Here is a 16,519-nt window from a genome sequence, read left to right on the forward strand (position 1 = left end):
TAAGTGTTAGAGGTAGTGATTAAAAAAGTGATTTTTCATTTTTGTTTTTCTTCTTTTTTTTTTTTTTTTTTGAAAACCAGGAGAAAGGGATTCCTTGATCGATATTAGAAATGTGACCGAATGTTATCTTAATGATTACGAATGTCAATGAATTTTTTTTCGTTTTCTTTTTATGGATTCGTTTTTCTTTTCCTTCTTTTTATTAATTTTTTTCTCTCCTTTCTTTTTTTTTTTTTTTTTTATTTATTTTTTTTTATATTACTTCGACATACTTCATTAATATCAATGATCCGGATGTACATTTCAATCGATTGCGTAAACGTTCATAAATGAGAGATAATTTCGTTTGCTATATATTTTGGTACCTATATCCGATATATATATATATATATACACACACATACGTGAATATATATATATATATATGTATGTATATAGAGTCGAGAGAGCAATCGGGTCTCAATTAATATAATTCGATTTGGAAATGGAAATTCACTAAATAGAGTCTTTCGTAAGTTTCTTTAACGATTTGTTAACGAAAAGTTTTTTCGTGTTTTTTTCTTTTTTTTTCTTTTTATTTTTTTTTTTTTTTGTAATTTTTAATTTAGTTTTCTTTTCTAATATATATTATCGTTAGTTAGTTACCTAAAGAAAGTTTTAGATCTTAATCATCCTAGAGATACCGTATAACAATAAACGTAGATCTTTATCCGATAATCTTAAGTAGCCTAGTTTCTTTAGACGCCATAGAATTTCTAGAAATCTTCTTAAAGAGTTTTCATCTATCGCGAACTCTCGCAAAATTTTTATGATCGAATTATATTCAAAAAAAAAAAAAAAAAAAAAAAAGAAGAAGTAATGGAAAAAAGAAAAAACAATAATAACAACATTATTCGATCATTATTATATGTTAACAATTTGAATATCACTTTTTTTTTGTTTTCTTTTTTTCTCCCGTTAAACACCTCGTCAATAAATTCGTGGGAAAATTTCGACTAAAAGTATCGAACATTTGTTTCTTATTGCTTTTAATTTTTTTTGTTTTTTCTTTTTTTTTCTGTACGTTTTCTTTGCACGATAAAATTTTATGAGAATCGTATTATTATCGATCGATCAATAATGAACGAAATAATTTGTATCGTACGATTTTTATATTTTTTAATTTATTTAAAAAATGTCAAAACACTGAAGCAAAGAAAATTTCTCTTCTGTACATGTGTGTGTATATATACATATATATATATATATATATATATATATATATATAGAAATTTTATAAAATTAATTGATCTACGAGATATAACAGATGAGATTTGGAAATTGAACGATGGTTAATCGAAATCTTTAATTTCGAACGTTCTTATTGAACGTAACGAAGATCGATGTTTTTTCTTTTTTTAAATTCAAGTATGACGAGAGAGATTTATTTGAAATCCATGATTTTTATTTTATTTACTTTCGTTTTTTATTTTACGCGTACATTCGAAAAAATATACTTGTGATTGATGATATTCATAATAATTATTTATTAATTTATTATTAGACATTATATTAAATCTAATCGAATTATATTTTATATAATATGTTATATAAGATATCGTATATCGATTAATTGATATATGAAAGGTTAATTACGTACTTAATGTGATTTTATAAGATTTTGTAACATTTTGTATTTTTATCTTCCTTTTTTTTTTCTTTTTATTTTTTTTTCAAAACATTTCAAAGGTGAATATTTGATTTGTTGAGGGAAAAAATAGAATATATTAGTCTTCGTACATCATAGATTTAATTTATTCGGTCCTTGTAGTATCATGTGTTAAATAAAAAAGTAATATAAAAAGATAATTCTATTTCATTTTTTTAAATGGTCAGAGTCTGATTCTCTCGTTGGAGTATATAGCGTTAAATAAAAAAGACGTATTAAAATCTTCAGAGTTATTGGTGTAGTATTGGCATCAGTGGCTCGCTTTCACCTTCTCGTGCTTGTGAGTTTATTGAGTTTACAATAAGATATAAAGATGAGTATATAAATATGCATATACACATACATACATACATAGATACAATTCATTGATATTAGAGATATTAAATGGATCTTTTCCTTTTTTTTTTTTTTCTTTTTGTTTTTTTTTTCTTTTTGGGAATTTTTAAATTCGAATTGAAGCGCGAAGGATTTAAAAATTTTATTTTACATATTCATTGTACAATATATAAGTAATTACAAAAAATTATACGTAAATATGTACATAAGTAATTTTACGTACGGCGAAGAGTCCTTTTCTATTATAATTTCGAATAAAAATTGAAAAAAAGAAAATAAAAAAGAAAGAACAGAAAAAAGAAAGAAATTACTTACGGGATTGTCTTCGGTGTAGTTAAAGCGTTAGATAAAATCATCGGAGCGTTAATTAGTCGTGCATTAGACAGAGACGGCTTTGAAAGAATTTCACAAAGAAATCATCGACAACAACGACGATGACGATGACGATGACGATGACGATGACGACGATGACGACGAGGATGGTGTGGTCGTAAGGCTACGAATGAACGACGTGAAAGACCAAGAGAGAAATATACTTTCTAGAAGGTACAAAGGAAAATGCAAGTGTTTGCCAAGTGCACTCGCTAAAGTATTGTCCAATACCGTCTCCATCTTCTCGCAACGGTAAATCCAATAGAATTTCTTACAATATGAAATTCTCAACTTTTTTCCTCTCTCTCTCTCTCTCTCTCTTTTTTTTTTTATACAAGAGAAACGTCCTTTTATTCGTACATATTTCTGTTATAATAATGATCAATAAATTTGTTCTTATTCGATCGTTTCCTCGAGATTATTCCTCGACAAATCGATATATTCGTCCTTAAATTATATATTTTTCTATTTTTATGTTTTTAAGAAAGATTAAAAAGAATAATATAAAATAAAATAAAATAAAATAAAATAAAATAAAATAAAATAAAATAAATAAATTTCGTAAATATCTCGTGTAGAGGAAAAAAAAAACAAAAAAAAAACACAAAAAAATAAAAATCATTTCTTTTGCGACGAATAGATCGTAAATCGATCATAAAAATTTCATTCGTCGATTTTATTGGAATCGATGAAGGAATTTTTTTCTTTTTTCTTTTTTTTTTTTTTGTTCGAGAAAAAAGAAGAATGCGATAAAAAAGAAAAATCGTCGTAAGTCCCGGTGGAAAGAATATCGAAAAGAAAAAACAAAGGGGGGGAGGAAAAAAACAAAGGAAAAGAAAAAAGAAACTGATTACATTCTACGATCGCGTTCATATTCGTCGATCGTTACTCTGTACATTACTATTTCTAATGCTTTTTATCTAACGCGGAAACTGCAATGTCATCCTGTCGAGAAAATCGACGAGGTACGACGGTACGTTAATCTCTCATCTCAACTATTTAGGGAATCTATTCGTTTTCTATGAAAATGATTTTGTTCCTTTTATATTTACGTTATATTAATTATCTATAAGAGTATATAAGAAAAGCAATCAAGCAAATCGAGCAAATAAAAAGAAAAAAAAAAAAAAAGGATAGTAAGTGTTGTTAAAAAAAAAAAAAAAAAAAAAAAAAAGAAAAGTAAGTTCTTTATAGGATCTAACGATCTAAATTACGAATTGTGAACAATCGTACAAACACGTAATTATTATTAAATGTCAAATGTTACAAATTACATTTCATGGGCACTTTTTTTATTCTTTTCTTTCTTTTTTTTTGCACTATAACAGACTTTGCTTGTAAATGATATTTTTTGTGCTTCATATTGATCTTTGCAAATGAATGAATGATGGATGAAATGTTGCAATTATTTTAATGAGCGGTCTTTTTTATTCTTTTCTTTTTTTTTCTTTTCTTTTTTTTTCTTTTCTTTTTTTTAAACAAACAGTAAGTGGGATCAATATCATTACTTTGAGACTATTTTAAAAAATTTTTTTTTTTTTTTCTTGGAGGATCAATAAACAAACAAGACCAAGAAATTTTTTACGTTTCTAAAAAAAAAAAAAAAAAAGACCAAAAAAAAAATTATAATAAACTCGATGTTTACGATCTTTCCTGTGAATAATATAAATAATTAATTCCGTATGAAAATAAGATTGTTAGAATGAAGAAGTTTCTGGGTGAATTGCAAAATTGCAAAATGATTTTTTAAAAGCAATTAATTTCGAGACTTCTTTAGCTAATTTTTTTTTCTTCCAGGCCAAGAAAACTACAAGTACAAATCGTAAGATTATAATATTTTTTAATTCGATTTAAAAGTCTGAAAGGATTTAAAGCCGGAAAGAATTCGATTTTTATATTTATCATCTAGGAATTATGTATCGTCAATCATATCAATCATATTTTTTTTTTATATATACATATTATATATATATGTATATAAAAGCAAAATCTTAAATTTTATATACATATATATATATATATATATATATATATATATATATAATTTACGATTTTGCTTTAAATGTTATTGCATTCTTCGATTTTCTCGATTAAGATTTATAATTAAAATTCATGTAAAATTTAATTAGAGCATATATTTTTTTTTTAATTAATAGTAATTTTTTCTCTGAACGAATCGTTTCTTTCTTCTTCTTTTTTTTTTTTTTTCTAAATATCTTATAAATTTTTCCTATCGAATGTACGTCGTTTCTAACTTTTCGTTTGAAAAAGGGATAAAACTTCGAAAAAAATTTTCATTGTCTTTTTTTTCTTTTTTAACGAGCAAACCATTTCAAAAAGTAAGAAAAAAAAGAAGAGAGAGAAAGAGAGAATATATCGGGAAAAGAACAATAATACATACATTGTTAGAAGATTAGGAGAATAATTCAAACCAATTTAATGTTAGACGTAGGTTCGATTGTTGTCTGAAGTTTCGCACGCTTTCACGTTTCAATGAAAACGAACGCTTCCTCGAAAGTTACCGAGTTACACATGTACATAGAATCCTATTATATATACATACATACCATACCAACGAGTTAAGTAAAATTAATTAAAAATATATAAATATATAGATATTATGTTGAATTGGTCAAAGCATGAAAATTTGTATCGTAAAATTTTCAATCGAAAAAAATATTACTTTCGTTAAAATTTTAAATATCAAATAAAGCAATTGTCATACAAATATAAATGTTTCAATGAAAAGAGAAAAAATACTTCATAGTAATATTTATTTGGATATAAAATATGAAATGTTTTCGAATAAATAAAAAAAAAATAAAATGAAAAAATACTATATATTTTCATTTACTTAGATACAAGACATAAGAGATATTTTTCCTCGAATAAAAATACATCCGCTGATATTATTTATTTATAATTAATTAAAACGATGACATTGCAATTTTTGGGCAATATATGTTGGGTAATATTATATGTATTTATATATAATATATCATAAAACTTAATTCAAATATTAAAAATATTCACGAATATAAATCATTTGATATGCATGACAATTAAGTAAGAATTTTTTTTCTTCGATATATAAATCATTGAAGATTTCATTAATGCAAATTAGATTGCAAAAATGGCGACTTAAGATAATAATAATAATAATAATAATAATAATAATAATAATAATAATAATAATAATAATAGTAATAATAATAATAATAGTAATAATAATAATAATAGTAATAATAATAATAATAATGATAATAATAATAATAATAATAATAATAATAATAGTAATAATAATAATAATAAAAATAATAATAATAATAATAATAATAATAATAATAATAATAATAATAATAATAATAATAATAATAATAATAATAATAATAATAGGTGATAAAGTGACCTTTGCAATCGTATGAAATCAAAAAAAATTCTATATAACCTAGTTTTTCTTTTTCTTTTTATTTCTTTTTTTTTTTTGTTCAACTAAGTATGTATCCACTTATGTACTTACGTATGAAAGAAAACTGTCACTTATGTAATTTAATTTCATTGGCTATCATTGTTCTCGTTATTTTATATTTCAAATCAAAAAGAAAAAAAAAAAAAGAAAGAAAAAAAAAATTGCAATCCCTTTGCCACGTAATCGTGTAAGAATTACGTATCACAAATTGCCCATGAATGGGACTCTCTTGTTGACCGTATTATCCTTTAAAAGAGATTTTTATTCTTAAAGTGGCATCGACATGCGATAGAAAATCAGTCAATTGTTAGTTGGTAAGATTTAAACATGTTGGGAAAAGAATTTGTTTGAAAAGAAAAGAAAATAAAAGCAAAATTAAGAGGAACATAAATATATAATAGCAAATGAATAATCAAATTTGAAATAATTACGTAAAAATAAATTAATTAATTGAAATAATATATATATATATATATTCACATATATATATATATATATATATGTGAATAAAAATAAAAACGAAGTAAAATAAAATTATAATACTTGAACACAATTTAAATATCGAGATGAACGTTAATTACGTGAAAAAAATTAAGTTAAATTAAATTAAAAAAAAAAAAAAAAAAAAAAAAAAAGAAAAAAAATAGAAACAATAAAAATAATAGAAAATCGATCGTCACGTGATAGATATAAAAATCGATTGTTTGTATACATATATATATATACATTAAAATAAATGAAACTATCTATGTATTATATATTACGAAGATAAAAGAATCCATCGGACACATTTACATATATATTATACATACATACATTGAGTATGTATATAGTACTTATATATAGTACGATGAAATCGATTGGAAGGTCGTGGTTTTTGGTTGGTGTCACCGAACGCATACTTATGACCCATGCCTCGAACTATAAAATCAAATACGTAAAAGAATACGGACAATCGTACTCGTTCAATGGAAATTGAGTCAAGGTTAGGACTCGTTTTAAATTATAAAAGAAATATGGTGTAATCGAAGAACGTTCATGTGAAATATTTCATATATGTATATACATATATACATATAATATACATGTACATATATATATATATATATATATATATATATATACTAAATCATCCTTCTGATTAAAGGAAGAAAGGAATAAAGATTAAAAAAAGGAAATAAAAAATTTACAATAGTGAAACGTCTAGTCGTTAACGAGAGTTAAAAGGAGAATTATTTTGAAAATGAAAAAAAAAAAAAAAAAGAAAGAGATTAATAAACACGTAAACGAGTATAAAGTAAGAACGAAGAAAATGAATGAAAAAAAAAAAGAGAGACAGACAAACAAACAGAGATAGAGAGAGAGAGAGGGAGTGAGCAAAAAAAAAAAACAGCAAGGTCAGTTAAGGTCAGCAACTTTGCAATATCCGATGTGACTGTGTATCATGTTTATGTCCAAGGTCAAATCGTTTCGAACGGCTAAGTTAGCGGTGGATAGGGATGGGTCGACGAGGAGCGATCAGGGGAAAGATTTTTCTTTTTATAATTTTTTTTCTTTTTTTTTTTCCTCATCGTAACAAATACATTTCAATTAATTAAAATCATCGCACGTATTTATATAATCGATAGCCCGTCCGTTTGGCATAAAAGAATCATTGACATATATGACCGTGGTCATTGCCTTTATCGATATAAAATGTATCTATTATATTACCACACATCACGATTAAATCTAACAAATAAGCTTTTGTTTGAGACCTAGAGGGACATCGTATGTATTATCTAAACGTGTAGCCATCTTTTTAAAAGTTACACGTACATATAACGTTATAATCCTCAAGTTACCCCCACCCCTCACCACACTATATCCTACTTGTCCACTAAAACCTTTCCAGCGACCCTCCCCACCCCGATTTCTACTTCCCACGTGATCGTTTCCTTTTAGAATTTGTTTTTCTCTTCTCTTCTACTTTTTTCCTTTTCTGTTTGTTTTTTTCTTCTTCTTTTCATTCTTTCTCCCATCAGGCAACATAAAACGTTAGCTGATAAATAATATCCACTGGTAAAATCAAAAAAAAAGAAGAAGAAGAAGAGAAAATGAAACGTTTATATATATATATATATTTTTTTTTTGGAGAGAAGGGGATGTTTTTCTTTTTCCTTTTTTTATAAATATTTGTACTTATATGTATATATAAAATATATGTACTTATGTATATATATATATATACATAAATCACGTCTCACTTTTGATTTCTACATTATTTCGACGAAACGATGGTTGACTCATTCGAATGTCCTCGGTCAATTATTATCTTCGATACTTTCTATCGGATTATGTAAGGTTCAATGGGAAATGAGAATGATACCAAGATTTACAATTTAAAGAAAGAGAAAGAGGGAGGTAGAGAGAGAGAGAGAGAGAGAGAAAGAGAAAGAGAGAGGGAAATAGAGAATAGAGGATAGAGGATAAAAAGGTGATAATTTCTTTACGAATTATTGTCATTATTTAACATAAAATGTTTACCTGAATTCGACATAAAAAAAAAAGGAAATAAATAAATAAAAGTAAATAAAAAAATACTTCATATGTATATTTCGTTCGTTGATAATAGTTCATGATAGTTCGTGATAGGATTAATGAACGATCAAATGACAAATATACTACGGAAACCACACCTAACATTGTAATATGATTATGCACATTATCTGATTCATCTAAATGGTATTAATTACATTAATTGAACATTGTGGATCAGTCAGTCCAGAAATATAAAAACGTGAAAGTGATCATTTTCAATGTAAATACTTCTATCTATTTTCATTCTAATGGTATCTTATTATTTTACTGTGATATATATTTATAGGATATTATAATTCTAAAATGGATCTTTGGAGGAAAATTAATTTTTAAAAGGCGAATGCGTATATACGTTTTGTATTCATCAAAGTTATAAATATAAAAATCAATTTTGTTGCATTATAAAAGAAATAAATGATCTCGATGACACTTGCAAGATCCAAATTAATATATTATTTATATGTTTATATGGAATGAATTTTTTTTTATGTATTTGTTTTTTATTCTTTATTCTTTTGTTTTGTTTATTTTTTATTTTTTTGTTTTTATCAAGCCATCTATATATATATATATATATATATATATATATATATATATATATTCTCTTTTTATAATTCTCAATCACATTTCAAAAAGGATCTTAATTCATTTACATTTATATGTTCAAAGTTCGTAAACAAAGAATAAACAAAAAAAGAACAAGAAAAAAAATGAAAATGATAAAAGAATAGGAAGAATAGAAAAAAGTAAAAATAAAAATTATAAAAAAAGAATAACCAAATAAATCATACATGAAAGGAATAATGAAAATTTATTGTCGTTAAAAATAATCAATGGCGATAGATTTTTAAATGACGTCGTAAAACGAGAGAGTGATAAGGCATATATATATATATATATATATATATATATATATATATATATGTGTGTGTGTGTGTGTGTGTATATATGTATACATATACTCAAGTGAGTAAAAGATACACGTGTTCTTTCTTGTGAGATAGGAAGTCGGACAAAAGTCGTATAAAAGTCTGGGGAAAGTCTCTTATGTATCCTCCTCTTTTTTCTCTTGTAAGATATCTTTCACTTGCAAAAGAGATACCAACGGGTGGGATCAACGCGTTTACCGACCGAGAATTTGAGTTTCGACCATGGCCCAGAAAACGAACTAACTCACGAGCGTACTCTTTCCTCACGCGTCCTCGCGATACGTCGCGTTCTACGGAATGCCGACTTGCGTAATCTTTGCACCACTATAGTCCGTTCTGTTTGCACCGTGTCCGCCATCTTGGACTTCGATTTTCGAATACTAAGCGTCGTCATGTTACGTACGTCCGTACGCACTTATATATATGTATATATATATATATGTACGTACATATGTATATACATACGTATAGTATATGCTTATGTTTATAGATTGATATTGACAAACTTAATGAAAAATTTGTCGTATTATTTTATCAGAATTTATGTTTGCTATTCGCAGCATTTTTATTTCTTTATTTTTTTTCTTTTCTTTTCTTTTCTTTTCTTTTCTTTCTTTCTTTCTTTCTTTCTTTTTCTTTTTTTTTTTTTTTTGCTTTTTTTTTCTTCTTATTTCTCTGTTTTCTCTTCGTTACTTTCATTGAAACTTATGAGCATGTGTACTCGATGTATACCGTATGTTTCTATACATATATACATGTTTAATACGTGGACATATGTTTCGTAAGATATTCGTGTATATATAAATATTTGTTACATATTCTTCTTTGATTATATTATTTCAAATATTTTTCTTTTTATTATTAATAATAGAAAAAAGAAAATTGTTTAAGGATATATAATATAATAATCTTGTGTAATAATTTTGTAATTAATTAGGAATTGGCCTAAATTATGACCACCATTATCATTGATGGATTTGGAGATGGATGAATTTTTTTAATATTAAAAATTATTGATGTAACTCTTTTCCACGTATAAATAATATATATATATATAGATTAATAAAATGTTTATGTTTTCATATGTCAAATATTTCAATAGTATAAAATAAAATACCGAATTTCCGATTAAAATAAAATTTGAATAATTTATAGTTTTTCTTGTAAAATATTCTATATTTTTTTTTGTTTTTTTTTTTTTTTTTTTTTTATAATTAATTATACACTTTAATCAGTTCGAATATAAAATTGAAAGTAATAATTTAAAAAATTAATTTTTAATAACAAAACTAATAACAATAATAATAAAGAAGATTATTGAAATCCTCATAGATTTGATAAAAATTTGAAATTTAATACGTTTAATTTTTTTTTTATTTATAATGTTCACTTGTATTTTTACTAAATATTAATTTTCACTAATTAATTACGTATTAATGTTTCTTTCTACATAGGATACTGCATAAGTTACATATCTCGTTGATTATCTACTTCAATTTTATACTTAATAGTTCAATAGTTCCTTTTTGAAAGATAGTTTATTAAAATGATATAATTAATTAAAAATAAATGCATGGTCACTCTGCGAAGACTTTTTTTTTCTAATATAAAATATATACTTGTTAGAGAAAATTAGACGAACGATAATAAAATCGACAGAAGAGATTATTAAGGTCGTTCGATTTAGAAAAAAGAAAAAAAAAAAAAAAGAAAAAGAAAAAAAGAAAAAAGAATGAAAAGAAAAGAAATAAGAAACTTTTGATCGGTAATTTCAATAATCACATAGAGACACAAGTTAGAGGAAATTATTTATACACGAACATCGATAAAAAAACACTTAACGATCTTTCCTTTTACAGAATACAAAATATATTTATACGTGGAAGTTATATAGACATCAAATAGGCACGATTATTCTTTTTTCTTTTGCTAAATAAAGATAGATAAAGATACGAATAGATTAACATATGGAAAGTTTCGAAAAATATCAATTAGTTGTCTTCCACGTAAATCGTGAAACTTTTTACAAAGAAACTAGACGACCAATGTTTACCAATCTGAAATATTCTACGATCTTAATCGCTCTAACCGCAAAAATTCACAAATGTATACGCACACACAAACACATAAAAGTATACGTACATGCATAAATATACATAAACGTGATATGATCATATTTTCATATATATACATACGTAACTCATATCGATTGATTTGTCAACTTTCGAGGAAATACGAAAGAAAAATTAAATATATTTTATATTTAATAAGTTTAATTAGTCATGATCGATTGAAATAAAATTTTAATAATATTTTATTTTTCAATAGAGAACGAAATATCGATAAGGTATAATTTACCTAATTATTATTATTTTTAATTGGCACCATAATTCGACGTAATGTGTATATATATATATATATAATACAATAGAATAGAATCGTAAAAGAATCGTAAGATCCTTGTAAAGTTTGATTAAGTATCGATAAGTACTTGCAGATAATTATAAAACAGTTCCCGCATAATACGAGTTATCGATAAATCGATTGCCCGGAACCGCAGGATACTTTATTAATCTTTTTCCGTTTTGGTTCTACCGAAGAAACGAGATTTCCTGATAGAAATGACACTGACAAGTAGTTGAATGACGAATATTATTAGTTAGGTAGTTGTCGAGAAAGTTTCTTTTAAATTTATAGTTTTGTTTTACAATATTCAATGTGTCTAACTATATATATACATATATATATATATATATAATTATATATTATATTTAAATAATATTTTAAAATATACATATAAATTGTAATACAATATATTATAAAATATATACATATAAATTGTATTACAATATATTACAATATATATAAATATATATATATATATATATATATAAAGAGAGAGAGAGAGAGAGAGAGAATACATATTGTTATATATATGTGTTTGAATGTACACTATATATATATATATATATATATATATGTGTGTGTGTATACGTAGTATAGTGTTTAAATGAAAGAACAGCGTAAAATGAAATGTATGTATATATATGTATATAATATATACGTTGTCCAATGAAACGACCGATCGTCAACACGGCAAAAAGAAAGCCGCCTTCTTATGTAATACTCTCGTTTGCTCTTTCTAAACTGTTTGCTATCCGGAGATACGAGTTCCTTGTATTCTGAGTAAGATTTACAAGATCGATTTACCTTGCTCAAAGGCTGTCCCGAATGGATATCTGTATCCATTAATTGTACGTCATATATATATATTGTATATGTATACCTTGTAGATATATTTCTAAATTTTGAAAATAAATTTATATCTTATTATTGACACATGCGTGTATATGTGTTTGTATATGTGATGATATTTATATATAAATTAGTTTTGATTAGAACATTATACCATAATATATCATATATAAATTATATAATATAATAATAATTTATATATATATATATATATATAATAATATTACAAATTATATAAATTTATATTAATAAATTAATCATATTAATATATACCTATATATATATATATATATATATTAATAAATTAATCATATTAATATATACCTATATATATATATATATATATATATATATATATATATATGTATGTATATAAACATTAATTATTAAATAAATAAATATAAAATTATAAAAATGATTAAATATTGAAAATAAAATTTCTCAATCAAAATGTAAATCATTATAATCAAGTATAATATATATATGTATATTTATCGTACTTTTAAAAATGAAATAAAATTTCATCAAAATGATCTGATGTTTGTGTTTATTCATGTTTCAGTGGGGACAGTACCGCGGACGGCGGTGGGGGTATAATAAACCCAAATTTCTCAATGAACGTTATTCAAAACAACGCAGAGAGTAACATAGATCTAACAATGGTTACAACTAATCCAGTCTTGGCTACGCCAGGATTAAATAATCCAGCATGGAATCGACAACAGGCTGTTAGCGTTAGACACGCTTTCAAAACTTATGGCAGTAGTAAAAATCCAAATCACGTTATACAAAATCTCAGTATGACGGTAGCCAAAGGATCAATGTGAGTAAATTAATTAGATATATTCTTTTATAAATTATTAATATATTAATTTCTTTTATTTTTCATCGATCAATCAAATTTTATATATATATATATATATATATATATATATATATATATATATATAAACGAATGTCTATACGAATGTCTATAATACATTACATATATGTTTGTTAAAAGAGAAACGAGAAAGTAACGACAAAAAATAATAGATATATATATATATATATTTTTTTTTTTTTTTTTATTACTCACGTATATCTACACATATATTTCTAATTGGTACAATAAATCGAAAGAAATATCTTCAAACTGGTTAAGCAAACTTTCGTATTTTGAGGTAAGAAAAAAAAGGAAAGAATAAAAATAGAAACTAATCGAAACAGCATACCGAATTAGTAACACTGACCGAAACTTTCTTGCATTTTATAAGGAAAATCGTAAATTATCGGATAATTATCCCTTGGTTTATCTCTATCATTAGTGACCATATTCTAAGATCGTACGGATCGTTAAAAGTTTCAAAAAAAAAAAAAAAGAAGAAGATAACAAGATAGAAAAATAATAATTATCTTTATTTTTCAACAACAACATGACAATAGTCTCTTTTTGTTTTCATCTCGCGCAATCCCTTGATTGATGATCGGATATTAAATAATAATAAACAACGTTTCTATATTGATTATTATCGCCTGACAAACAAGTTTAAAAATAGATATTTAAATTCATTTGATCTTTTTCTTCTTTCTTCTTCTTTTTTTCCTTTTTTTTTTCTTTTTCCTAATTTTCTCATTTTCTATGTTAATTCGATCAAAATATAAATTTCCATAACTCGTTAGATGAAATTTGATATAGTTGCTATAATTTCTAATTGTTGGAATAATACCGATATTATTTCCGTGTTAACGTTGAATCATTGAGTTTATTTATTATTCCAAAGACAACCCAAAAGAAAATGAATTATAATGTGTCGACTCGAGGTATGTTAATGACGTCACCGTAATTGGAATCCTATTAGACAGAATATATACGTACATGCATACTACATCGTTATTTCATTTATCTTTCTTGAAACGTTGAAAGTTGCTCTTGACAAAGGAAACGATCTTACGAAAACCGGAAATTGAAATATATTTTATCTATTTTTCTTTCTTCCTCTATCTCTCTCTTCCTCTCTCTCTCTCTCTCTCTCTCTCTCTCTATCTATCTATCTATCTATCTATCTATCTATCTATCTATCTATCTATCTATCTATCTATCTATCTATCTATCTATCTCGTTTCTCATTTTGATAAATAAATTTATCGTGCGTTCTTATAAATGATACGTAAAAAACAACACTTAACACAATACAAAGAAAATTGTTTTCTGTTTATGTAAATAAATGACACATGTAGCAGCTATTTTCTGTGTGTGTATATATGTGTGTGTGTGTGTGTGTTAAAAGCTTTGGTTATTAATAAAATAGAGCATGAAAAGTATCTTTTCAAGAACAATAGAAAATAATTTACTCGAATTATTTCTAGATGATCGTTTGTAATTATTATTGAAATTAAATAAAATTCTCTCTCTCTCTCTCTCTCTCTCTCTCTCTCTCTCTCTCTCTCTCTTTCTTTTTAATGTCTAAAGATCTGTTCAATGTTATTGCCGCTTTATTCCCCATGATAAAATTAGACAGTAATGTTAATAATCGTTCGGTATGTCTATTCTCGTAATATTAACTACCAACGTAAAATCATTTTTACCATTTTCGACGAAAGGAAAGTTTCCTAAGGAATAATTGAGAATGTGAATTTTATTACCGCGCGAAACTAGATATAGAGAAATTATTGTGAAACGTTCTTCGAAACGTGTTACCGTGTAATATATCTTTCAATTTTTATGAAACTATTATGTTACCACGAAATACATATGATTACAGGTTTTTTTTTTTTTTTTTTTCTTTATATCATACTACTATCGAAGACAAAACTTTCTCGTTTTATCCTTATCAATGAATTCTAAAACTCACGCACGTATCGAATCATCCACCCCATCCCTAACCACATAAAACCTTTTAAAATTTTTATCAAAAGTCAAGTCGAAATGGAATTAATGATTCCAAGGTTTGTAACAAAAAAAAAAAAGAAAAAGAAAAAAATTATATAAAATAAGAATAAAGATTTTGAAGAACATGTTTTAAAAATCGATCCTTTTGACTTTGAAAATGAAAGAGACGAATGGAGATAATCCGAACGAGTTTGTATAAATAAAAATGATTAAAGTTGAAAACCTTGATGTTTGTTTCTCTATAGATACGGTCTCTTGGGTGCCAGTGGTTGTGGCAAAACAACATTATTATCCTGCATCGTTGGACAAAGACGTTTGAATTCCGGAGAGATTTGGGTTTTAGGTGGTAAACCGGGTACAAAGGGTTCCGGTGTACCTGGGAAAAGAGTTGGTTACATGCCACAAGAGATAGCCCTATATGGTGAATTTACTATACGCGAAACTATGTTGTACTTCGGTTGGATATTCGGCATGGACACCGCTGAAATTGTCGATAGGTTACGTTTTTTATTACAATTTTTGGATTTGCCATCGCAAAATCGGCTTGTCAAAAATCTCAGGTAAGTAATAGTATAATTATGTTGTATGTATTTATATATATATATATCAACGATCAATGAAATTCTATTGGCGCAGCCAAATTCGCTTAATCGATTTTTTTGTAAACGTAACAATTAAAATTTGTTAGAAAGAACATTGAATCGTTTTGATAGAATTATTATATGTTGCATTAGCATATTCAAGAAATATTCTTATATATATATATATATATATATATATATATATATATATATATATATATATATATATATATATATAATTATGTTCGTATATATTTCGTCTGGAGAAAAAAAGAAAAAGAAAAAAAAAAGAATCACTTGCAACACATATCAAAAACGAGAAATAAATCTAAAGAATAGTATTTAAAATATATGATTTTCTACTTTATGTCAAGCATTATTTAATAAATATCGAATATGATTTAAAATAATAATTTT

At 25.0% G+C, this 16,519-nt stretch overlaps 1 protein-coding gene across 4 annotated transcripts in view; it reads left to right on the forward strand.

The window, feature by feature from the left end:
- Positions 1-16,519, forward strand: part of snu (ABC-type transporter snustorr) — a 52,384-nt gene that overhangs the window by 21,596 nt on the left and 14,269 nt on the right. For all 4 annotated transcript variants that reach the window (XM_085655615.1, XM_035874018.2, XM_035874019.2 and 1 more), the window contains 2 exons: positions 13,212-13,472; positions 15,767-16,081. In XM_085655615.1, coding sequence (XP_085511741.1) covers positions 13,212-13,472; positions 15,767-16,081 — 576 coding nt within the window. The remainder of the gene's footprint in view (positions 1-13,211; positions 13,473-15,766; positions 16,082-16,519) is intronic.

This window comes from Vespa mandarinia, chromosome 3 (genome assembly GCF_050613455.1).
Source record: "Vespa mandarinia isolate Hongniang chromosome 3, ASM5061345v1, whole genome shotgun sequence".
Taxonomy (NCBI): domain Eukaryota; kingdom Metazoa; phylum Arthropoda; class Insecta; order Hymenoptera; family Vespidae; genus Vespa; species Vespa mandarinia.